Raw genomic sequence first — 24,505 nt, forward strand, 5'->3', positions numbered from 1 at the left:
CTTTCCTTTCCTTTCCTTTCCTTTCCTTTCCTTTCCTTTCCTTTCCTTTCCTTTCCTTTCTTCTTTCCTTTCTTTTCTCCTTTCCTTTCCTCCTCCCTTCCTTCCTTTCTTAACAGAAATTGAAGCCTAGAGAGTTGCCTACCAAGGGTACTGAGATGCATGGTGACCATCATTGATGCCCTAGTTTCCACTAAGGTACTGATTCTCCGAGTTTTACCATATATTAAGTGGATAAAAGCTTTTCCCCTGCTTCAGTATCAGCTAATGAACGACAGCTAATGAACGACATTCATTCGTTTACTAAAGGTGTACCTCTGTGTGCTGTGTACACACACACACACACACACACACACAGAGGACTGGAAACCTGTAGGTGACGCCCCCATTGCCCTCTGTCCCTGCCCTGCCCTTTGAGTCTTTCCCCAAAGTGGGGGAGACAGCAGTGTAAATCACAGAGTGTGGTAAGTGTTCTAGTAGAGGTTTGAATGAAAAAGGTACTGTGGGCTCACTGAGGTAGTAATCACACCTAAGCCTGGAGAGATCAGGAAGGTTTTCTAGGGGAGGTGGTTGAGTAGGAAAAGATCTGGAATTTACTGATTCCATTGGGTTTTTTTGGTGGCTGTCTAGCAAGAGGGTGTGAGTGGCTAATTGTGCATACACTAATTAAAATAATTGTGTTTTAATTAGAAGTACAGAGAAGAAGGCTACCAGCTTTCTTCCTGCCTGGGACAATCAGGAAAGCAAGATTCAGGAGCAAAGGGTATTTGTTTTCAGTCTTGACAGAGGAGTAAGAGTTTGTCAAAAGCTGAAGAAGAAAAATCCAAAGAGGACAAGAGAATATGTGGCTTCTGGCTGTGTCTCCAGAGCTTTAGTGCCAAACTTTGTTGTACATCTCTGTCACAATAGAGAAGAGTAGAAGAGCTTTGAGCATTCACTTCCCACATAGGTTTACTTATAAATTAAATATATGTATTGTTTTATAAATTTCAATACACATTATAAAACATACACTAAATAGGAGTTAAATAACAACTTAATGTGTTCTTAATATACCCTTTGGATCATCTTGCATATTCCTCACTTGGAGATTATTGCAGTTTCTCTAGCCTGAGTACCTGGAGAGAGTGGTAAGGGTATGTCTAGAGCAGGACCCAAGGCCAGGTGGTGAAGGGCCGTGACTGCTAGGCATAGACATTAAGGTTTCATCCTGTAGGTTTTGGGAGCCACTGAAAATTTAAGAAGGGAAATCCCTTAGAGAGATGCTTAGAGACTGCCCTGGTTGTAAACTACCTTCCCTGCTTTTCTTCCTGGAGTTTTTTTTACTTTTTTTAAAATTTATTTATTTATTTGTTAGAGAGAGGGAGTGAGAGAGAGAGAGCATGCGAACAGGGGGAGGGTCTGTGGGAGAGGGAGAGCAGACTCTGCACTAAGTGCCAAGCCCTATGTGGGGCTTGTTCTCATGACCCTGATATTATGACCTGAGTGGAAACCAAGAGTTAGACACTTAATGAACTGAGCCACCCAGGCACCCTTGGAGCTTTGGTTTTTAACTGTGGATGGTCTGTTGTCAGCCCAGGGCTGAACACTCTGGGACTCTGATTTCTCTCTTAATGTTTTTGTAGGTGACACCCCCATTGCCCTCTGTCCCCAACTCTGAAAACAGCTCCTGAAACCTGAATTACAGAGCATCATTTTAACTGGACAAACTACAGCTGAAACAAGCTTTTCTTGGAGGTCACAATGACCACCCAAGGCAGGGGGACTTTAGGCCTCCTCCGTAGGGGTGCTGTTCTCCAGAAACATGAGGGGCGCCAGACCATGAAGCAGGAGCCAGGGAGCCAGACCGGGGGTCAGGGCTGCAGTCTCCAAAAGAACCACCCTCCTGTCTGTGAAATTTTCCGGCTACACTTCAGGCAGTTATGTTACCATGAGATGTCTGGGCCGCAGGAGGCACTGAGCCGGCTCCGGGAGCTCTGCCAGTGGTGGCTGATGCCAGAGGTACACACCAAGGAGCAGATCCTGGAGCTGCTGGTGCTGGAGCAGTTCCTGAGCATCTTGCCTGGGGAGTTACGGACCTGGGTGCAGCTGCATCACCCTGAGAGTGGCGAGGAGGCTGTGGCTGTGGTGGAGAATTTTCAGAGACACATAGGAGAGGTGAGCAGATGAGTCCAGAATGGCATCTTCTCTAGTGGCTGGATTAGCTTGGGAATAGTCATTCTCTGTTCCATAGGCTCTAGGCTGGTTTATCCTTAGGATTCCTGAGCCAATTCATGGAGAGGGAAGAAATAGTTTTGTGCTTCAAGTCATGAACAAAAATACAATTCCCAGAGAAGCTCTGTGCATCACTTTGGGAATAATGTGTTGTGACCCTTGCTTCAACCTGGCGATCCACACAGTACTCCTGGCAGGTAGAGAATCTGCCCACTGTTTAGAAGGGACTGTGCTAGGGAGTAGATTTCTGCGTATGTTGATAACATGGGCCTTCATTCGAGAAGTTGTCATTACTTACTTCCTTGTATTTCTCAGAGTCTGTTATCTCTCTTCCCGAATTTCAGGTTCTTTAGGAGAGGTGACATTTCTGGGCCTCATAATCATTGGTTTCTTTTCTAACTTGCCAAACCCAACTGGGGTCTTTCTCCTTCCTTCCTTCCTTCCTTCCTTCCTTCCTTCCTTCCTTCCTTCCTTTCTCTCTTTAATTCTCATTTTGGTTTACCCTGTTTCCTAGGGTTCTCTCAAATTTAAAGCCAAGGTAATTTAAGTTAGAGGAAAAGTTGGAGAGCCAGCAGTGTGATAACAGTGGAAAATCTGGCTTCTAGGACCACAGAGCTAAGTAGCTCTGTGACCATGTGTATCAGTCAGGGTTTAGCCAAAGAAGCAAAACCAGTAGGGAATGATATATATTACATATTTATATTTGTATATATATCTATAGCATTGCTACAGAGTGACTTAAGTGATTATGAGGACTGGCCTGGCAGTACAAGTTGGAAATCCGTAGAACAGGCCATCAGGAAGGGCCAGCTGATACTCAGGCACAGGCTGAAGCTGCTGTCTACATGCAGAATTACTTTTCATGCAACTTCCAGCTCTAATTTTAAGGTTTTTGTAACTGATTAAATCAGGCTCATCCAGATGATCTAGGATAATCTCCTTTACTTAGAGTAAGCTGAACATGGATATTGATTTTATGTACAAAATACCTTCACAGCAACACTCAGTTTAGTGGTAAATTGACACCTAAATCAGTTCTATCTGATAAGTCTAAATTGCTCTCTTGTACTAACCAAGGAGGGTGGATTAGGGTTCCCTCTACCTTTATTCCTTTGCACTTTATTATGGAAAACCAGTATATGAAATTTCCCAAGTACCCAAAAAAATAGTTACAATATGTATGTCTAGGGAATCAATTCCAGTTGATTGGAGTCTGAGGGCTACACCTTTTTCCAAGAGTACCAGCCCACCCATTTGGCATTGAATCCATTGCCAAGCATTATTTCTTTGGACACAAAAATAAGCACAGGAATAAATCGGTCATCATCAGGGTGCAGAGAACAACTAGATTCAACCATGGGCAGAGACCAGTGGCTGAATAAAGTGTTTTTGAGTGCCATTTAGTGAGGAGGCTGGAAGGAAAATTTCTCTATTTCCCACCTTTGTTTGCCTAACTTGAAGAGAATGCCCCCTCCATTAAAACTTAAGCTTTTATCCAGGTACCCTCAGAAAAAGGTGACTGAGTCACAAACTCAAGAGAGTGACTTAACAGTTGACAGAGCAGTTGCACACTATTGGCTCCTGCTTAGGAGTAGGATCTTTGGACTCTATTTCTTACTCTGCCTTTATTGTTGGCTTAAGTTTTTCTGATGTGGAAGACATGAGAATGGGACTATCTTTCCTATCATGGGCTCAGAAAAATGTATTTTTGGCTAAATAAATAAACAAGCTTTTTTGTGGCAGTTTGCCAGGAGTAGATTAAGGAATATCAAGGCAGATCAGAGTCACTCTGCTCAGCAGGAGTGAGCGTGTACATATGTGTACTTTGGGGCTGGAGAGGGTTGTAGAGCAATCCCTGTTGGGCTGCAGAATCATGCAATTTGCAAAATGCTTTTATATCCTCTATCTTATTTTTGTTCCTAGCAGGCTTACAAAATATGAAAATAATAATCATATCTCCATTTGACAAGTGACACAAGCACAGAGAGATTAATTGACTCATCTCAGATGGTGATTAGTGAATATTCTCTTTGTCCAAGAGATTTAACTGAAGTATGGTTATTGCTGATTACTACTAAGTGTGGGAATCAGAATTTTCTAGCACCCTAGGTTCTAAGCCACTAGTTTCCCCCTAGTATCTTGCTTTGGAGTGCCATCTTAGATGAAAATTGGAACGGGGTTTTCATTCCTAAAAGAAAAGAAACCTGGGAGTCTGAGTCCTAGGTAATGAATAAGAACTGACCAGCATTTAATTGTTAGTGAATTTCAAGGTTGTGTTTTCATGATGCAGCTAAGTTCTACCTTCTTCCAATACCCACAGCAGCTGTATTTAAGAGCTGTAACACCCATTTATAAGAACTGTTCCGTGGAGACTCCAGGGAGCCTTCTGGTTCTATCACTGTGCTAGAGAGACATACAGTAAAGGAGAGAGTCCCCTTAGATCTCATCAGATATAACCCAATGGGGTAAATCCAGAAGGATTTGTGAAGTTATTTTCACCCTAGGCTGTACTGTGTACATGTCAGTGCAAGCAAGTGAGCCTATAAATGTGATTCATTTAGATGGTGTTTTAGGTTTTCAGCTCCAAATGCTGGTGAAAAAGTAACAATGAGATTGTGAGGAGCTGGTTTGATGACAATAAGCAAGGGTTAGAAATACCTCTACTTTGAGGTATTCTCAAGGTCTCTAAAGATTGGTGTTACCTCATCTTATTTGACATTTTATAAACGTTATTTTGGAGGGATAGTACATACTGAATACTGGTTTTGCAGATAACTCTAAAAACTAGTAGTAAATATCAAGAGGGGAAAAAAAGTATCAAGAGAAAGTTATCAGCAAATTTTAACTGAACACCAACATTGGGCCAAGCATTGTTCTAGGAGCAAGTGATCAAGACAGAGTTCTTACCCTCAAAAAGCTTATATTTCATTGGGGGAGAAATAGACAATAAAGGCATAAGTAAGATAATGTAAGGGTTAAGACATACAGAGACTGTAATCAGGTAATTTGAGAGAGAGTGACTACTACAACTTTGCTTTGTCACTGTGGTTAGAAATGGCTTCTCCGAAGAGGAACGTTTGCTGAGAGAAATTGGAAAAGCTCTTTTGAGGTTTGTCAGCCACTGTTCTGGGCTCTTGTTTCTGCTGTCAGCCTCAGCATTATATGTGCATGCATAGGTACATACACCTGTCATTTTTTATTTTCTAGGTACTTCTGATTGGTCTCTTCTGTAGACTAAGGCCATAAGGAGTATGTAGAATTGTTCTCCTGGCTCCTTTTTCTAGATTGTTCTTAATAAGCAAAATTATGTCTGAAGAATTGACAAAATGAGAATGGTTATATAATCTGGGCTTCAGGCTTCTACCAAGAGGTTCAACAGAAGTATAGCAAGCAGGATGGCAAGTTATAGATCCTGTTTTGACAGTTTTCCCCCCAGTAGGCTGTACTGGTGGGTCTGGAAGGACATTGGCTGTTCTTTTCCTGGCTTCTTTCTGGGGATGTTTCTTTGAGGTTTGGGTTTCTAGACCTTGAAGGATGCTCTTTTGATTTCAATTATAATTCCTGTCTTTAGGTTTCAGCTCCTGTACAGGAACAGGAAATGCATTTGGAGGAGATGACAGCCCTGGGTACAACAGAGGAATCTCTTCCCACCTCATCCTTCAGTGAGAGTTCAGGCTCTGGAGCCCACCTGGAGCCTCCTCATGACCCAGGGACACACCTCCTCCCCATTGGGCACTCTGGTACTCCTCTCCTCAGCCCTGGCCTTAAATCCTGCCTCCCTTATCTCCTCAAGTCTCCTTTCCTTTATTTCCCTATAACCCACCCCATTGGAATCCCTCACTGCCTTGCACTATGTCTTCATTTCGTAGTGACTTTGTCTGTTTCTTTTGCTTATTCTCTAATCATTTGTCTATTTAGCAAGTTTTTGTCTAGCACATGTCATGGATGAGGCACTGTTGGGAACCAGAGAGATACAGTACACAGTTATTGCTTTCAAAGAACTTGTTATCTAGTTGGCAGAGAGTCAGTCAACTGCAAGAAGAGTTGTCCTTGTAAGATACATTGAGTGATATCTGTCCCTGGGTATTTGATGCCATGAAAATAAGCAATATGGGCATTGTAAACATTGAGCAAAATTGTTATGGTCTGGGTGGGTAGGGGAGGCTTCATGGGTGAGGTATCTGTGGGATGTGACTGTGAAAAATGGGGGATCAAATTGAAGCGGGGAGAAAAGTGGTAGGCACCAAAGTAGAGGATATAAATAAAGACTAAGTGGGGGTTCCCTGGACCCCACACTGAGGTGGAATGAGGAAGAACTGTTTTGGGAGCATGGGGTCTGCTAGAACAGGGCCTAACAACTGAGGTTAGGAAAATTTTGCTGGGTGGGGGTTGATGTGTTAGAAACAGTATTTTAGGAGAATTATTCTAATGCATGTGTCTGGGATGAATGGTGAGACCAGTGGTTGGAGGCCTCAGTAAGAGGCCAGTGTGCCAGAATGGGTATGAGGTGTGGTCATTGCCTGAGCAATGCTGAGTGGAATAGAAATTGAGAGACAGGAGATACATTGTGCAGGAAGATTTCATGGAACGGTAAGAAGAAGGAGAATTATGGGGCTTGGCCAATATTTGGATTCATTGATAGAACTTGGGAACTCAGGAAAGAAAGATAGTAAGAATGTCCATTTTTGACTGAATATAAGATAAAGAGGGACACCCAAATGAAATGTCCAGTAGGCCACTGGAAGTCTGTAATGGGGGTCTAGAAGAGAGCTGGAACTGGGAAAGCAGCAGTAGAGCATTGAGAGTCCGTGAGATCTCTGCCAGAGCAAAAAGGGATGCTTTGAGGCCCAGCGCCTGCAGCGTCCATAATGAGAAGCCAAAAAAAGGAAGGGAAATCAGGAATGAAGGGCCAGAAATGTGAGGGGCAAATCAGGTTGGGCTGATGCCACAGAAGCCATGGGGAGAGAAAGTGGACCCAAGTCTACCTTCCTTCAGAGAGTTTGAAGTGAGTGAGGGCTGGGTGGAATGGGTAATTCTCAGTTGGACCAGGGAACCCTCTTCACCCTCAGAGTAAAACCTGCATGGAAAATTCACAACGCAGTCAGAATAATGCCTGTAGGGAAGAGGGATGAGAGGCAGTGTGTGGAGCTGCCTGGGTTCTGTTGAACCCACTCCCTGGATACAGACCTTATTGGAGCCGAGGTAGGACTTGTCCTCATAGCTCTCTTTTCTCCCTCAGGACAGTGTGCTTCCCGGGTGCCTGCCCTTTTCCAAGCTGGGAAGTCAGGAGATCAGGCAGCAGCAACTGTGCTTCAGATGGTTGGGCCCCAGGTGAGCTGGATTCTGTCTTCCCTGAGTCCCCAAATCTGCAGCCTGGAAATAGCTAGTGCTCATTTCCAGGGCTCTGGTCAATTCTGAGATTAATCCTGTGATTTACCTTCCTAATTACTTCCTCTGGAATTGGGTCCTGCTTGCTGAGTTCATGGATTCTGTCTGGTGCTGGACTTGTCCTCTTAGATGTGTTATCCCAACTTCTCTCCCTCCCTCACCCCTTTACCCACCAGGGCCCCACCTGGGCTCTTGGTACTCTGATGTGTCTGCTCTTCAGGCCAAGGAATATCCCTGAGCAGTAAAAGCTTGTCATTCCAGGGATCTGCAGCGTACCAGTTCCTTTCTGTGGACTATACTGAGAGGAAGTGGAAAGGTCCGGCCCTCAGTCAGAGAGCTGTGTACCAGAGCATCATGCCGGAAAACTATTGCAGCGTGGCCTCAATGGGTAATGGTTCTGTTCCCCAGTAATACAGTCTGCATTCTTTTCTTTATATTTTCTTTGCTCTATTCTATTTTTTCCCACCTTTTTTTATCATGAAAAGTTGCAAACATGAGATAAGATAGAGAGAATACTGTAATGAACCTCTCTGTGCCCATCACTCAGCCCTAAGTTATCAACTTTGTCTTTACCCCATTGTTAATTGACCTAGGGTGGTTTGGTTAGAATTTGTAGTTGTAAGGAATAGGGGGCTACTCACGTTATTTAAGTACTGAGCGTATTACTTAGAATAAGGCTGAGTGAATGGAAACGCTGATCAAATCCACCAGCTAGACCATCCTTTGGGAAACAAGGCCCTCAACAATAACAGCAAATAATTTTTATGCCAGGGAATGTAAGGCAGCTGCTCCCTGCATATCTGTTTTGTCCTCCCACTGCCACCCATTTTCTTCACTCCGAATCTCTTATCCTCTCCTAGCTGCTTCTTCAAGCTCCTAATGGCTTGGCTTCTCTCCATGCCTCATTTAGTTTTATTTTGCCCTATTTCCAGCTCAGATCTTACTTAGTGAGGGCCTCCAAGGGTGGTTTGGCCATTAAATATCATCTCTGTTTGGACAGAACTTTGCCCCTGGCCACAGCAGAGGCTGAGGGGTAACATACAGAGAAGCTACACTTGGTCCTGGTGCCCAGGTCTAGTCAGCTGTGGTCTGAGATATATTGAAACCAGTTACTCAGCACAAAGCATGGCTGCCTCAGTTTCCCCTTTGGGAAAAACTGAGGCAGGACAGCTTCCTGGAAAGGGGTGTTTTCAGGGCAGGTTCTCTGGTTGGCAAGTCTAGCACAGTAGCCAACAATGGAGAGGGTGGATAGGCTTAGGAGTCCAGGAGCCAGATAGCTATAACTTTCCATATGCTGAAATGCCATGATAGCTTGTGGCCCAGGTTAAGATATGATTAATAAAACCAACAGTTTTATGTTCAGACATGACTGATTGCTTGCTACTTCCACTTTTTCCAAATTCAAAAGGAAATATTCAACTGTGTAGTTTCCTTTGATTCCAGATTATTAAGATACCAAAGATATATTTTGACTTGTGTTTCAAATTATTGGTCCCTTTCTTAATTTTTGTAGGAATGTAGTACTTGCAGTACTGACTTCTACCAGTCTAGTGCACCAGAGACTAAGGGAATCTCCACTTTAAGAATTTTGCTGTCCCTTCCACAATACTTTGCCCCCAGCATTTCTGAACCTGTGATTTCTCTGAATCTTGTCACTGTCCTCACATATGAGAATCACTTTTTTGGTACATTTTTTCCTAATTGTGTTTGCCCATACTGTTTCCCATACTTGATTTGAGGTATTTGCCTCTCCTTTCTGTCCCCACTGTCTTTACTGGGAACCGTGGAACCATACAGTGTCAGGATTGGAAAGGATGTTAGAGGTCATCATTTTACTAAGTGATTTCTGTAAGATCACACTACCTTTACAGTCTGCTGTCTTGCCTTCCAACTGCCTTTTTAATTGGATAATTAAGTGGAGCAGTTAAGAGCCGTCAGGACAGAGCTCTGTCCTAATAACTTTTCTTCCATCCTCCCCACTGACCATCTTTCCCCTCTTTGTCTTTCTGTCATGAAGAAAAGCTTGAGCTATTTCCCATCTTTCTCTTGTCCTTAATATGTCATCTCTTAATGTGTCCCCTAATGTGAAGGTTTTTTCAGGTCCATAGACTCCTAATGATTCTGTTTCATCAGCAGAACAAGAGATGAATAAAAGTTGTTTTCTTCTTTCTCTTGGCAGCAGGTGAGACTAGGATGCAGCATTCAGAGTTGCCTGCAAAACAGGAAGTTTCTAAAGAACCACTGTCACCTGATGGGACATCTGGAGGCCTCTGTGGAGTAGTTTCTGAGGAACTAGAGGCAGGAGCTTCCTGTGAAGGTACTTTAGAAAAGCTGGAAGGGCAACCCTCAGAGGAAGAAGGAAGCAGACTGGAAAATGATTTCTTCAAAATAACACGTGAAGATAAAGATAAATCCACAAAGGATGCATGTGATGACTATAATGAACTTGGGAAACATCCGGATCTGTCCTCTAGTGCTGTAGAATGTCAAGGAATTTTGAAGGGACAGAAATTTTATCAATGTGATGAATGTGGTAAAGCTTTCAATCGAAGTTCACACCTCACTGGGCATCAAAGAATCCACACTGGAGAGAAACCCTACGAGTGTAATGAATGTGGTAAGACCTTCAGGCAGACCTCTCAACTCATAGTTCATCTCAGAACCCACACAGGGGAAAAGCCCTATGAGTGCAATGAGTGTGGAAATACTTACCGACACAGCTCCCATCTTATTCAACACCAGAGACTCCATAATGGTGAGAAACCATATAAGTGTAATGAATGTGCAAAAGCCTTCACTCAGAGTTCCCAACTGATTGACCACCAGAGAACCCATACTGGGGAGAAACCTTATGAATGCAATGAGTGTGGTGAGGCCTTCATTCGTAGTAAAAGTCTTGTCCGACATCAGGTAGTTCACACTGGTAAAAAACCTTATAAGTGTAGTGAGTGTGGGAAAGCTTTCTGTTCTAATAGAAATCTTGTTGATCATCAGAGGATCCATACTGGGGAGAAGCCTTATGAGTGTAATGAATGTGGCAAGGCTTTCAGTCGGAGTAAATGTCTTATTCGACATCAAAGCCTCCACACTGGGCAAAAACCATACAAATGTAGTGATTGTGGGAAAGCTTTCAATCAGAACTCTCAGCTTGTTGACCATGAGCGAATTCATACCGGAGAAAAACCTTTTGAATGTAATGAGTGTGGTAAGGCATTCAGTCTCAGTAAATGTCTTATTCGACATCAGAGACTTCACACAGGAGAAAAGCCCTATAAATGCAATGAGTGTGGAAAATCCTTCAACCAAAACTCACACCTTATTATTCACCAGAGAATTCACACTGGTGAGAAGCCTTATGAATGTAATGAGTGTGGGAAGGTCTTCAGTTACAGCTCCAGTCTCATGGTACATCAGAGAACCCATACAGGGGAGAAACCCTATAAATGTAGTGATTGTGGGAAAGCTTTTAGTGACAGCTCACAGCTCATTGTGCACCAGAGGGTTCACACAGGAGAGAAGCCTTATGAATGTATTGAGTGTGGGAAAGCCTTCAGTCAGCGTTCCACTTTTAATCACCACCAGCGAACTCACATTGGAGAGAAGCACTCAGGTCTGGCTCACTCAGTTTCTTAAGATAATGATTTTCTAAGGAATTAATTAAGCTTTTTTTTAAAGAAGACTCTCTTAAAACTGCTCATCAAAATGTACTAATCCTTACATGCTTCCTGGTGAGTCATGAAGGTGGGAGGATGGGAGTCACAGTGTAATCATTTTCTGACGTTAGGGGGAAGTAAGGACTACACATTTCATGTACTTGTTTATTCATTCATTCTTTCTTTTTGAACTGTTGAAAAAATCAAACTCATCTCTCAGTTCTGCATCCTATAATCAGATTTTGTGCTTTTCAAGGACAGAGATTATATGTTTCTTATTCTACTCCACCTCCTTCGTTTTACCACTTACATAGGTCATATTGCAAGATGGATTCATTCTTTCCTTTCTCTTGGCTAAGGCTCTCCCTATATAAACTTCCACTCTAATTCAGGCCCTTATCACTTGTGTTCCCTACGTATAAAACCTTTATTTTTCCTCTTGACTAATTTATGTCCCTTAGATTCTTCCAGAGCCCTCTCATTTCTGAAAGACCTTCTTAAAATGCTTTTTCTTCCCTCTTAAACTTCTGTTCATTTGACTTCAGTGCTTCCAATTAGTTGGTGCTACAATGTACGACTGTTGTTAAATTATCTTGCCGGTTATTCTGAACTTAATGTGTATTTGTATACTTTCATATCAACTTATTGTAGGCTTTTTAAGGCTAGGTATGGTATCTGTTCCTTTAGCATATAGATAATTTTCATATAGTAGTTGTTTAATAAATTTTTTAAACTCTGCTCTAAGTTGCACCATCTTTAAGTTGGGTATGAGATCCCCTTCCCGACCCCAATCAGATTAGAGGCTTCTAAAGATGGAAGTGGGGCAGCGCCTGGGTGGCTCAATGGGTTAAAGCCTCTGCCTTAGGCTCAGGTCATGACCCCAGGGTCCTGGGATCGAGCCCCGTATTGGGCTCTCTGCTCAATGGGGAGCCTGCTTCCCTTCCTCTCTGCCTGCCTGCCTACTTGTGATCTCTATCAAATAAATAAATAAAATCTTTAAAAAATAAAAATAAAATAAAGATGGAAGTGGTATCTCATTGTAGGATATCACATACGGGTCCTCACTGATATTTTCTATGTGTATTTGTGGACATCTCACCACTGTTACTTCATTGTTGGTTTCTGATAGATACTCTATTGTGTTTAGGAAGTTTCCTTCTATTTCTGTTATTTATTTATTTGTTTTTTTAAGTAGGTTCCATGTATATGTGGGGCTTGAACTCATGACCTCAGGATCGAGAGTTGCATGCTCTATTGACTGAGCCAACCAGATGCCTCTCTATTTCTGTTTTTAGAAAAAGGAAGATAGTACAGTAGTTAAGAACACTGATTTTGTGCCTAGTATCCTAATTCAAACCCTGGCTCCTCCACGTTTCTAGGTGTGTAGCCCTGGGCAAGTTACTTAGCTTCCTTGTGTGTCAGTTCTTCCATCTGCAAAGTAAAGCTATGTTTTTCAGGATAAAATCAGTTAATCAGTGTTAGGCATTTAGAACAGTACTTGTCACTTAGTACCCACTATAGCAATTATTACTATTCTTAGAGTTGCTAAGTTCTATATTGTTTTTGAAAAAGTCTGTTGGTATAATTTTATGGGTCATGTTCTTTATTTTTGTAAACCGCTTTTTTTTTTTTTTTTAACTTTCTAAATGATTGAAATTTCTTTGAAGTCCTGGAGTAAAATCCATTTGTTTGTGGTGATATTTTTTTTTTTAAAGTAGAGAACTAGGTTGAATTTACTGAGGTTTTCCTGGCTTTTCAAAATGTATTTGGAGTTTATTTTTCTTTTATTTTCTGAAAGAGTTTGCATAATGTGGGAATTACTCATTAAAGGCTGAAAGTGATAGCTAGATCCTTTTTTGGGGAGGAAGGAATTGGGAGAGATGTATCCTTAGCAACATTTTTATTTCTTCAATGGTTGTACTCTGGGTTTCTCCCTCTGTAAATTTTGGTAATATATATCTAGAAGTCATTTTTTACTGGATTGCCAAACAGTGGCATAAAGGATTCCACTTTATTTTTAAAATCAGACGATTTATACCCGGGAAATAGTTCAAGTGGTCATAATGATGGTAAAGGTGCTAGGAGCTGGATGCTTGCCCTTTTACCTCTTACACGCACAGAAAGAAAATATTCCACACCTATACTCTACATCACCAACCCTAATTATTCAGCTTTTAAATTCAGTAGGAAAAGTTAAAGGATTATGGGTACTAAGAAGTTGCTGAGTTGTTCTCCATTGGGAGACATTTCTGTCAAGGCATTAACCTCCTGGAGTGCTACAGAGGATACATTCCTGAAAACCTCTAAGTGTTAGGGACAAATTGTGAGTAGCCACAGGTTAGCTTTTGCTTCATGGGGAAAAACAATCCCCTGACCCTAGTGTTAGGACATGTTCTAGCCTGATGGGCTTTGTGGAACCACTTGTCCTAGCTGTGTGCAAAGAAAGTGTTATGTCAGCTGGCTCTAAGTAACTAATAGTGCAAGTATTTGACCTAGGATAGGACAATGTAGATATTCCTTACTGAACCACAACAGTCTTCCTACTAGTGTATGCACAGGACAAAGTAGAATGAGGTACAGACCGCCTTTTAAGGCATGTGAATGCTTTATATGAAACTACAGTAGAAAAGAAATGTGTGATGACCTACCTCCTTTTCTGACTTCTTGGTCCTCCTCAAGTTTTGCTTTGTTAGGAATTGTGGGCTGACTAAAAACAATGTCTTTCATCTTAGGTGGCCCACTCCATAGACTTAAAAGTTTCTAAGAATGAATGAACAGGTGGCATTTTCTGATGTCTAGGCTTTTCCACCAAATCCTTTCTGTTGCACTGTCTTCTGTATGGGTGATGCATTTACAGTATATTCAGTTTCCCAACTTGGTGCCATATGGACTGTGGGTGGAGATGCACAAAGCCAGTAATTATCCAAGATTTGGTTACAATTAGATCATTGGACAAAGTAAACACAGAACTATATATAATGAGGAATGGTAATCACAGCTGCATGTTCAAGACCATAGGGCATAAGTATACATGCCCAGCCATTATAGGTTGTATACATTGATTATATACTTTGAGTCCCATTTTAGAACAATTAAATGCTATATCCCTTTACTGAGACGGTCTATGTTGCTTCCTAGGGGAGGAGGGGCCAGAACAAATGCAATTTTATCATGCCTCTAGTGACCCTGGCAAGTCACAGAGTATGTCCTAATGTCAGGAAGGGACCACCAGTGAAACTCTGTAGTCAGCATTCAGGCTGCTTAGGCAATGGGCAAAAATTGATGACATTTGAGCTCTCCTTTGGGAACCACACCACCAGTGCCCCTAGGATTTGAAATGTAGGTGGTATATTACAGGGGCAATTTATAGAAAAGGTGGTGATGAAAGATGTCATGATGCTAAATATAAAACCACTAACAACTGTATTCTCTAATTTAAGCTATATGTTTACTATGACCATCTACTGTTAATATATAGCCTAGTGAGTAGTACTGGAAAAATGAGATAATCGTGGTTTTTCTTTAAGAGATCTTTGATAGAGAGCCACTTGAGAAACTCTAGACAATTCACCTCATCCTTTCCTAGGTTTTCCTCTTAAGAGTAGACATGTGGGACACTTGAACATCAGGACCAGGAACATCTGGGCAATTTCCAACCATCTGCAAGAACAAGGGAAGATGCATATCTGGTCAGGGGCCTCTGATTTGCCCAGAGCAATAACCTAGAGTAAAAGTTATGAACAGTTTCTATTGGGGCAGAGGTAGAGGTGTGCCTTACCTGCTCTGCCCCAAGCAAGAAGCTTCTCCATTCATCTGTCAATGGACACAGGTTGCTTCCATATCTTGGCTATTGTAAATAATGCTACAATAAACATAGGGGTGCATATATCACTTGAAGTATCTTTTGATCCTAATAATCTGAGAGACATACCCTCAGAAAGATTGTGAGTTCCCAAACAGAAGCATTGAATTGCAGCCATCTTGATCAATAAAGTAAGGACCTGAATAACTGGATATTGACTTCAATTACCCAAATATGATTTGGAATATCTTTGGCTGGCAGATGCCATGATAAAGTCAGAAATTGTTGAATATTTAGGTAATTGTGACCCTCAAAATACCCAGATTCTAACTAGTGATGTTTTGGACTGGATGAATAGATTTCTGTCAGAAAGAAAAAAAAAAAATACACTTGTAGATGAAAGCAACAAGTTGAAAAAGAGACACTGGAATTTTATTTTTAATATGGGTCCAAGTGATTCTTATGTTTTCTAAAATTTGAGAACAACTGGGCTAGGGTATTAATGAGTAATCATTACCTCCTGGGAGCAAATGTGAAGTTACCAGCTTGAATCACAATTAATGACCCTTCCTTCAGATAAAATAATACATGAAAATCAAGACTAAATTGATCATAACTGTCTTAATATACACAAATATTTTATCTTAAGTGTTTCCTGATATAGTGGCAATAGTGTCATGGACTTGAGTTCTACTTTCAGCATCAACTGGGGGTTTCGAACTTGTGTTAGTCTTATTATTTATCTGAATCTCTGTTTCTCAGTGTCCTTGAAATGTGGCAGCATTGTGAAACCTATGTGAGCTAATGGATAAGAAACTCCTGGTGTGTTCTTATTCCAACTGTTTCACATTTCCTCTTGGTGACTAGTTGGCATCTTTCACTTAACACATTCAAAGCAAAACTATTGATCCTTCTCCCAAAAACCATTCCTCTTTCAATCTGCTCTCTTTCTTTCTAAAAGGGAAACTTACTCTAGTTGCTCATATCAGTGACTGTAGAATCATCTTTAACCAACAAACCAGTTCATTAGCAAATCGTGTTTCCTTCCATGCCTTGAAAATACAGTTGACCCTAAAACAACACAGGTTTGAATGCATCCACTTATATGTGTAGGTTTTTTAAAACCTTTTTTTTTATTATGTCCTGTTAACCAACATATAGTACATCATTGGTTTTTGATGTAATGTTCAACAATTCATTATTTTTGTTTTCCCCCAGCAAATTTACTGAGAAAAATTTTGGAGATTTATGATAGCTTGAAAAAAAACCAGAAGAATAGGTAGCCTGAGACTGTCTATGTTGCTTCCTAGGGGAGGAAGGGCCAGAACAAATGCAATTATAACAAAAAATAACATATACACTATGGAGTATTATGCCTCCATCAGAAAGGATGAATACCCAACTTTTGTAGCAACATGGACAGGACTGGAAGAGATTATGCTGAGTGAAAGAAGTCAAGCAGAGAGAGTCAATTATCATATGGTTTCACTTATTTGTGGAGCATAACAAATAGCATGGAGGACAAGGGGAGTTAGGAGAAGGGAGTTGGGGGAAATTGGAAGGGGAGGTGAACCATGAGAGACTATGGACTCTGAAAAACAATCTGAGGGTTTTGAAGGGTCGGGGGGTGGGAGTTTGGAGGAACCAGGTGGTGGGTATTAGAGAGGGCACAGATTGCATGGAGCACTGGGTGTGGTGCAAAAATAAGGAATACTGTTATGCTGAAAATTAAAATAAAAAATATTGAGAAAAAGTTATTATTGTAAGAATACAGTAGATGTATGTGTGCTAGTGGATGGGCTAGAAGTGGCAGCAGCAATGATAGGGAGGCAGGCCTGAGAAGGGGCACTAGGACCCTAGTGGGAGGGGAACTTTGGCAGGTGAAGACAGGAGAATCTGCATACATTGGGGGGGGGTCCATTTCAGAGGTGCAGGGAGTGACAGGGAAGGCACAGTTGGCATCTGCTTCAGCTGTCACTGAGGCCTTGGGCTGCAGAGGGCTTCCTCCTTCTCCCCATGAGGGGGGGATCTGGGAAGAGCTTCACCATAAATGAGGACAGGGACAGCAGCTGTTTCTGGAGCTGGCCAGTCAGGAGATGGACTTCTCATGCACACTCTGCCCAGGGAGATGAAGGAGGTTGGGGCAGTGGTTTGGGGACCCAGCAGGTCAGCCCTGCCTGATACTTGGGAATGAGCAGGGGTCAGTCAGCCAGATAGGTGGACAGGACTGGGGACAGTGATTGTGAAGAGGTGACTGAAAAGGACTCTGACAGGGAAGCAAGGGGGATGAAGTGAGCTGTGTGCTCTCTAAGATAAAGTATGCACAGAGCTGCCCCTCCATTGGAATCCAGGCTGGACACTGTGCCCTGGCAGTCCTCTGTCTTCCTGCATCTCTTCTGCTGTGTATTCCTGCTGGGGCTAGAGAGACAGCTGGAGGAGGAGCAGACCTTGCTGGAGGCAGGAGGAAAGAACTGGAAGGCTGTCTAGTGTTGCCATTGAAGACGGCCTTCATGTCACCCAGAAATGCATTGGGCATGACCTAGAGAGCTGCTTCCTCCTCAGAGGCCAGGTCTTTTGCAGTGATTCTAAACCCACCTCTGGGCAGGGGGGTGTCTCAGAGGGTCCTTTTGTCTTGTCTGCAGGGGTCCCTAGTCTTGTCTTCTGCTTAGAAGGATAAACATCATCTGTTTCTGAGGTCAAGTGCACCTGAGGAGTTCCTCTAGGTGTGCCCCATGGTTACATGTGCATCCCTTCATGCTGGCTCTTCCTCTGGGGAATCACTGAAGCTGCAGCTGGACACCAAGGGCCTGTCTGGCTCACTGTCAATGAGCACCTCTGGAGCACCTGGGCCTGCATATGGGCAGAGTGTCCTCTGCATCTGTGAGAAACATGAGGTGGAGCTATATGAGATTATATGGGAGGTTGTTTGGGACAGCTTTTACGAGAGATGTAGGATTTCTTGTTGGACATACTTTTGAGCTCACAGGGCTGATGGTATCTCTGAATTACACAAGCTTTTTAAGAAGGAAGAGAAGCCTGCATGGAACCCCAGAAACTGAATGAAGTTTCCATCAGGGTGCCTTCCCTAATAGCCCTGCTTCTCCATGTTTGTGGGGTCTTTCTGCTGTCAGCAGTCCCTTTTCCAGGCTCTCTGAGATCCCCCAACATGACTTCTCTGTGGACTGGCATTGGGTCTATCTGGATGCTGTGGGTGGCATAGTGGCTACTGAGTACTCCTGTACTCCAGAGGGAGTGAGACTGCACAGTATACATGCTAAGCCACTGGACATATTTGCATTGGGAGAGGATAGCACTGCCTTTCCCTGATGGCCTTGCCTGCCAATTAAGGCAGAATCTATAGGAGCTCAAAAATCACATTGGAAAATGGTGCCAGTATGTTAGCCCCTATCTCCCAAAAGAGTTCTCATGGGGTCAGGGTACCCAAGCACACAGACAGCTGCCAATCAGGTAGGGATCCTACAATATCCCCTCCTCAGTACTAGTGTCTGCTATGTGTCCAGAGGGATGCAAAGCAGGAGGAGGTGAGCTGTCCTGCTGGCATGAGCAATGGGGGCCTGTGTCTTCACTCATTTGCCAGATGCCTGAATTAGGGTGGTCATATCCAACCCCAAATAACTCACCATACCTAGATATCCTGAGAGGAAAGTCTCTGTTGGCTTCAGCAGGTTGGGAGGGCAGGGTTGTGTCCTGCAGAGTAAGATGAAGAACATCTCCAAAGGCACTCTTCAGCAATAAATCAGTGTACCCACCTCCTCCACTCCTGTTCATGGTGGCTCTATAGGCACCCAGATCCCTGCCTCCAACTTAAGCAACTGCTGGAGGACATAGCCCTTCCTGCTCAGGAGCATGCATGGATCGGGTCCTGGTTCCATGGGGGATGTGCTCAGAGCATAATATAGTGGGCTGAATGGATTATGACCATACTCTTGTCTACTTCATGGTGGAAGGCAACAGCAGACAAACCAGCATTGTGGTTGATTCCACTGTGGATGCACCGAGTAAGTTGGGGAAGGGATGAGCCACATGTGCCTTACCCTTCAATGGCAGGCATCCCACATTCAGAATTGCTCTTCATGTTTCTCCTGCAAAACATCAGCCTCTGCTACTTCTGTGGGGTCCTGTAATAGAGAAGTTTTTGATATCTGAAAGGAAGGGAAGAGTCAGGCATGACCAGAAATAACCAGGATAGGAAAACACCCATGTGGGACATGACCAGGTCAGGACCAGCCTTCTCTGGGGCCCATCCAGCTTAGCCCTTCTGACCCCAGTCTGGATCACTGCTGGGCCATTCAGGATGGCTCACCATGAATCAGCGGTGCAGGCCCAGGTTCAGGGGCCAGGGCAGTGCTAAGAAAGGGGGAGAGGGGAGCTGCAGAAACATTTCCTAGACATTGAAGTTGCAAGGCTTCAAGTCCCTGGATGAGACAGGGCTCCTCAGGGTGAGCTCCAGAAAAAGAAACAATGGGTGAAAGCTCTAAAGAGGAGCTATCCATTGCAAAGGGAGAAAGCAAAAAGAGACAAAAGGGAGAAAGGTGTTACGGGCTTCATGTTGCTGTATTCATCTGAATCCTCTGAATCTGCAAAGTAGTCTTTGACTGGATATGGCACTGATGATGTGGGGGTGACCATGGGAAAGGAAGTTGGAGTTAGTGGAGCAGACCCTGTTGCTCCAGGAAGGAAGTACCCTGAATTCTGGGTGATTGGTCCTCAGCTCTGAGTCCTCTCCAGGCTCTAACCCTCCATGTCTTCAGGGAGGGAGTGGGTGTCTGTTCTCTGACTAGCTTTTCCAGCCTCACATTCTCTCCATGACCAGGATGGATGCCTGTGTCCTCCTGTCCCTCCTGCAGGAGATCACTGTCCCCTTGAAAGTCTGTGCCTGTTATTACCTTCCTCCCTCCTGGTTCCTCTCCTGCCATGTTCCCCTCCCTCTTCCTCTCCTAAGATATGCTTCATTTCCTTTCTACTGTCAAACTCCACCAATCACATTGATATGAAGTAAGGAAGTACTGGAGGACAGACAATCCATGTGGTGGCACCCACGCACTAAATCCACTGATTCTTCTTGTTGGGGAGTTGCTCTCCTGGGTCTGAGATTGCTGAGGACCTTGAGGGAGAAAGTGTCAATTACCTCCATATAGCTTGTGTGTTTCTGAGTCTGACATGAACATACTCAGGAGACATTTTCACCTGAAACAACCCCCAAAATTCCTAGAAACGTTACAAAGGGTGAGTGAAAGAGGACGCTAACTTGTCCGCTTTTCCTTATGACATATGACCCCATAAACATACAGTCCTGGCCAGGGCTTGGCCTGACCATTGGAAGGAAAGCACTGAGCTTGCCTGAGGAAAGATCACAGGGTGGTCATGACAATGATGTGATAGGGGGCAAGGCCAACATTACATGACAGGAACCCTTGGTACTGAGAGGAGCAGTGACCCCTGGAACTGCTGCCCAGAGGTTCTGCCCTCAGGTCAATGACAGGTGACAGGTCAGTGGGGCTGTGAGTACAAGTGTTTGAAACAGGCCCCACAGCCCTTCACACAGACCTCTAGAGTTCCTGCTCTCTATGGAGGATCTGCATTGTGGTCGCTCATGGGCCTCCCTCAGATGGAAGTACATGTACCCACATGACTCTGGGAAAGGACACTGGAGCATATGCAGTGATGCCAGAGATAATATTCTTTAACATATGTGGGTGTGCGAGTGGTTCTTAAGGAGCAAGCATGACAGACACATGATGTTACAAGTCCTAGAATTCTAGCTGAATGGGAGAGTTACCTCTCATTCACCACCCGTTACACACTGGAACTTTGTCTCTGGGTCAGGTGTCTGTGAGAGAGTTGTGTCCGTGCCAGAATACATTCACAATAAGTCATTAACAGAATGGTCCCCTAATCTCTGGGGCACAATCCCAAGAGGTGCCAAGCAAACAAAACCACGATCAGATATTTAGCAGTGGCAGAGTAAGGGGAGTACAGGTTTCATGGAAACAAAAGTTGTAGAGAGCAAAGCAAGAACAGACTTTTTCCAAGACAGCACACTCAAAGCCTACAGACACAATTCCTCTTCCTATTATGTGATTAAGATATGAAGTGAGCAAATCAGTCTTCTATACCTATTTCCCATTCTGATTTCATAGGCACTTTTGCAGTCTTCAGATCAGTGGTTGCAACCTATTACCTGGAACCCTCTCCTGTTGATTCTTACCTGAGTGCTGATTGGACCTGGAAAGTCTTCCCCGATGTGGTTGGAATCATTGTCCAAGATCTTCAGAAACAAATCTATAGAGACACAGACATGAGCAATCCTGTTATTGGACAGAGGGGCCCAGCCATTCTTCCTATTCTAGTTGAGGTTGTGGTGAGTCATCCAGCATCTCCCTGAATTTTTCCATGGGTTCCCAGAAGTTTGTTAAGCTTAGAGGAATTGGAGCCCTTCAGTAAGACATTGATCACAGTTGTGAATCTGAGATGTGATAGAGATGCCACAGGAATCACCAATCACACTCAGTTCAAGTTTATTATAGCTCTCACCACCAAATGTAAGGACGCATTTCCAACTCTTAGGGATACACATGAAATGTGGCTAGTGTGACTGAGCAATATGATATTTCCTTTCCTTGGAATTAACTGAGTTAGTGAATGATGGAATGAAATCAGTTATACACAAAAAGATACAGTCTAGTGGCTAGCACCCTAGATAGCAGAGCTGTAGACTCCAAATTTGAAGACATAAGTGCCCATCCCTTCATTGTTCCTTGTTGAGTAGTGTGCTGGCCTGATGGGATCATTCATTTGCAGTTATTTCCTGAGACTGTGCACACATGCCAGTTACTCTTTGAGGTCCTGGGATGCCAAAACAGTAAAGTCAGTGCCCCAGGCCTTAGTAGCAGCAGTATACCTTTCAGTGCAACACCTATCAAAATCCCAATGTCATTTTATAGAAACAGAACAGATAATACCAAAATCCCCAGGGAACCTCAAATAGCGAAAACAATCTGGATCATGAGAGAAGAGTGGAAGCTCCACTCACCCTGACTTAAAACACATTGCAAGCTACAATACTCTAATCATATGGTATTGCCATAAAAACAGATGGGGAGAACAACGGATCAGCATAGAGAGCCCCCAAATGAACACACGTACATGGGCACAAGATCCTCAGCAAGGATACCAAGACTGCACTGTGGAGAAGGTTAGTCCCTTCAACAATGGAGAGAATGGAAATGGAGAAAACATGTGCAAATTCACAGTGCAAAAGGAGCTAATATTCAAAATATATAAGAAATTCCTGCATGTGAATTCCAAAAATAACCCGAGAAAGTCACCCACCCAGTTTAATCATGGGAGATAGACTTGAATGGACATTACTTCAAAGAAGATGTACAAATGGCCAACAGACATATGAAAACCTGCTCCACATCACTGATTTCCGTGGATGTGCAAATTCAAAGGACAATGAGATATCACCTCACTTGTTCAGATGCCAGTTACAGAAAGAAAAGAAGGAAAGGAAAAGGGAGGGGAGGGAGTGGGAGGAGGCTAAAGAAAGATGATAATAACAGAATCTTACTTCCCTTGCCTTTGGTGATGTTCCTAGGAAGATGTTGCTGTGGCTGAGGTCGAAGAGGTTGCTGCCTGTGTTCTCCTCAAGGATTTTGATGGATTCCTTTCTCACATTGAGGTCCTTCATCCATTTTGAGTCTATTTTCATGTGTGGTGTAAGGAAATGATCCAATTTCATTTTTCCGCATGTGGCTGTCCAATTTTCCCAACACCATTTATTGAAGAGGCTGTCTTTTTTCCATTGGACATTCTTTCCTGCTTTGTCAAAGATTAGTTGACCATAGAGTTGAGAGTCTATTTCTGGGCTCTCTATTCTGTTCCATTGATCTATGTGTCTGCTTTTGTGCCAGTACCATGCTGTCTTAATGACAGCTTTGTAATAGAGCTTGAAGTCCGGAATTGTGATGCCACCGACTTTGGCTTTCTTTTTTCAATATTCCTGTGGCTATTCGAGGTCTTTTCTGGTTCCATATAAATTTTAGGATGATTTGTTCCATTTCTTTAAAAAAAAAAAAAGGATGGTACTTTGATAGGAATTACATTAAATGTGTAGATTGCTTTAGGTAGCATAGACATTTTCACAATATTTGTTCTTCCAATCCAGGAGCATGGAACATTTTTCCATTTCTTTGTGTCTTCCTCAACTTCTTTCATGAGTACTTTATAGTTTTCTGAGTATAGATTCTATGCCTCTTTGGTTAGGTTTATTCCTAGGTATCTTATGGTTTTGGGTGCAACTGTAAATGGGATTGACTCCTTAATTTCTTTCTTCTGTCTTGTTGTTGGTGTAAGGAAATGCAACTGATTTCTGTGCATTGATTTTATATCCTGACACTTGACTGAATTCCTGTACAAGTTCTAGCAGTTTTGGAGTGGAGTCTTTGGATTTTCCACATATAGTATCATATCATCGGCGAAGAGTGATAGTTTGACTTCTTCTTTGCCGATTTGGATGCCTTTAATTTCCTTTTGTTTTCTGATTGCTGAGGCTAGGACTTCTAGTACTATGTTGAATAGCAGTGGTGATAATGGACATCCCTGCCGTGTTCCTGACCTTAGCGGAAAAGCTTTCAGTTTTTCTCCATTGAGAATGATATTTGCGATGGGTTTTTCATAGATGGCTTTGATAATATTGAGGTATGTGCCCTCTATCCCTACAGTTTGAAGAGTTTTGATCAGGAAGGGATGCTGTACTTTGTCAAATGCTTTTTCAGCATCTATTGAGAATATCACATGGTTCTTGTTCTTTCTTTTATTAATGTGTTGTATCACATTGATTGATTTGCGGATGTTGAACCAACCTTGCAGCCCTGGAATAAAACCCACTTGGTCGTGGTGAATAATCCTTTTAATGTACTGTTGAATCCTATTGGCTTGTATTTTGGTGAGAATTTTTGCATCTGTGTTCATCAAGGATATTGGTCTGTAGTTCTCTTTTTTGATGGGATCCTTGTCTGGTTTTGGGATCATATGCTGGCCTCATAAAATGAGTTTGGAAGTTTTCCTTCCATTTCTATTTTTTGGAACAGTTTCAGGAGAATAGAAATTAGTTTTTCTTTAAATGTTGGGTAGAATTTCACCGGGAAGCCGTCTGGCCCTGGGCTTTTGTTTGTTTTGAGATTTTTGATGACTGTTTCAATCTCCTTACTGGTTATGGGTCTGTTCAGGCTTTCTATTTCTTCCTGGTTCAGTTGTGGTAGTTTATATGTCTCTAGGAATGCATCCATTTCTTCCAGATTGTCAAATTTGTTGGTGTAGAGTTGCTCATAGTACGTTCTTATAATTGTCTGTATTTCTTTGGTGTTCATTGTGATCTCTCCTCTTACATTCATGATTTTATTTATTTGGGTCCTTTCTCTTTTCT

General features: G+C 42.8%; 1 protein-coding gene across 6 annotated transcripts in view; it reads left to right on the top strand.

Moving 5' to 3' along the window:
• LOC116869799 (zinc finger protein with KRAB and SCAN domains 7-like) overlaps positions 1-11,264 on the top strand; it is a 12,073-nt gene extending 809 nt beyond the window's left edge. For 2 of the 6 annotated variants that reach the window (XM_032861392.1, XM_032861394.1), the window contains exons 2-6: positions 1,623-2,154; positions 5,783-5,951; positions 7,451-7,542; positions 7,861-7,987; positions 9,779-11,264. In XM_032861392.1, the coding sequence (XP_032717283.1) occupies positions 1,741-2,154; positions 5,783-5,951; positions 7,451-7,542; positions 7,861-7,987; positions 9,779-11,232 (2,256 nt within the window). In that variant the 5' untranslated portion in view covers positions 1,623-1,740 and the 3' untranslated portion in view covers positions 11,233-11,264. Of the gene's footprint in view, positions 1-101; positions 196-1,622; positions 2,155-5,782; positions 5,952-7,450; positions 7,543-7,860; positions 7,988-9,778 lie in introns of those variants that run through there. The other 4 variants (XM_032861393.1, XM_032861395.1, XM_032861397.1 and 1 more) reach the window with 4 other exon arrangements.
• Positions 11,265-24,505: the final 13,241 nt, after the last annotated feature.

The sequence above is a fragment of the Lontra canadensis genome, unplaced genomic scaffold (genome assembly GCF_010015895.1).
Source record: "Lontra canadensis isolate GAN:19392208 unplaced genomic scaffold, GSC_riverotter_1.0 scaffold20, whole genome shotgun sequence".
NCBI lineage: Eukaryota > Metazoa > Chordata > Mammalia > Carnivora > Mustelidae > Lontra > Lontra canadensis.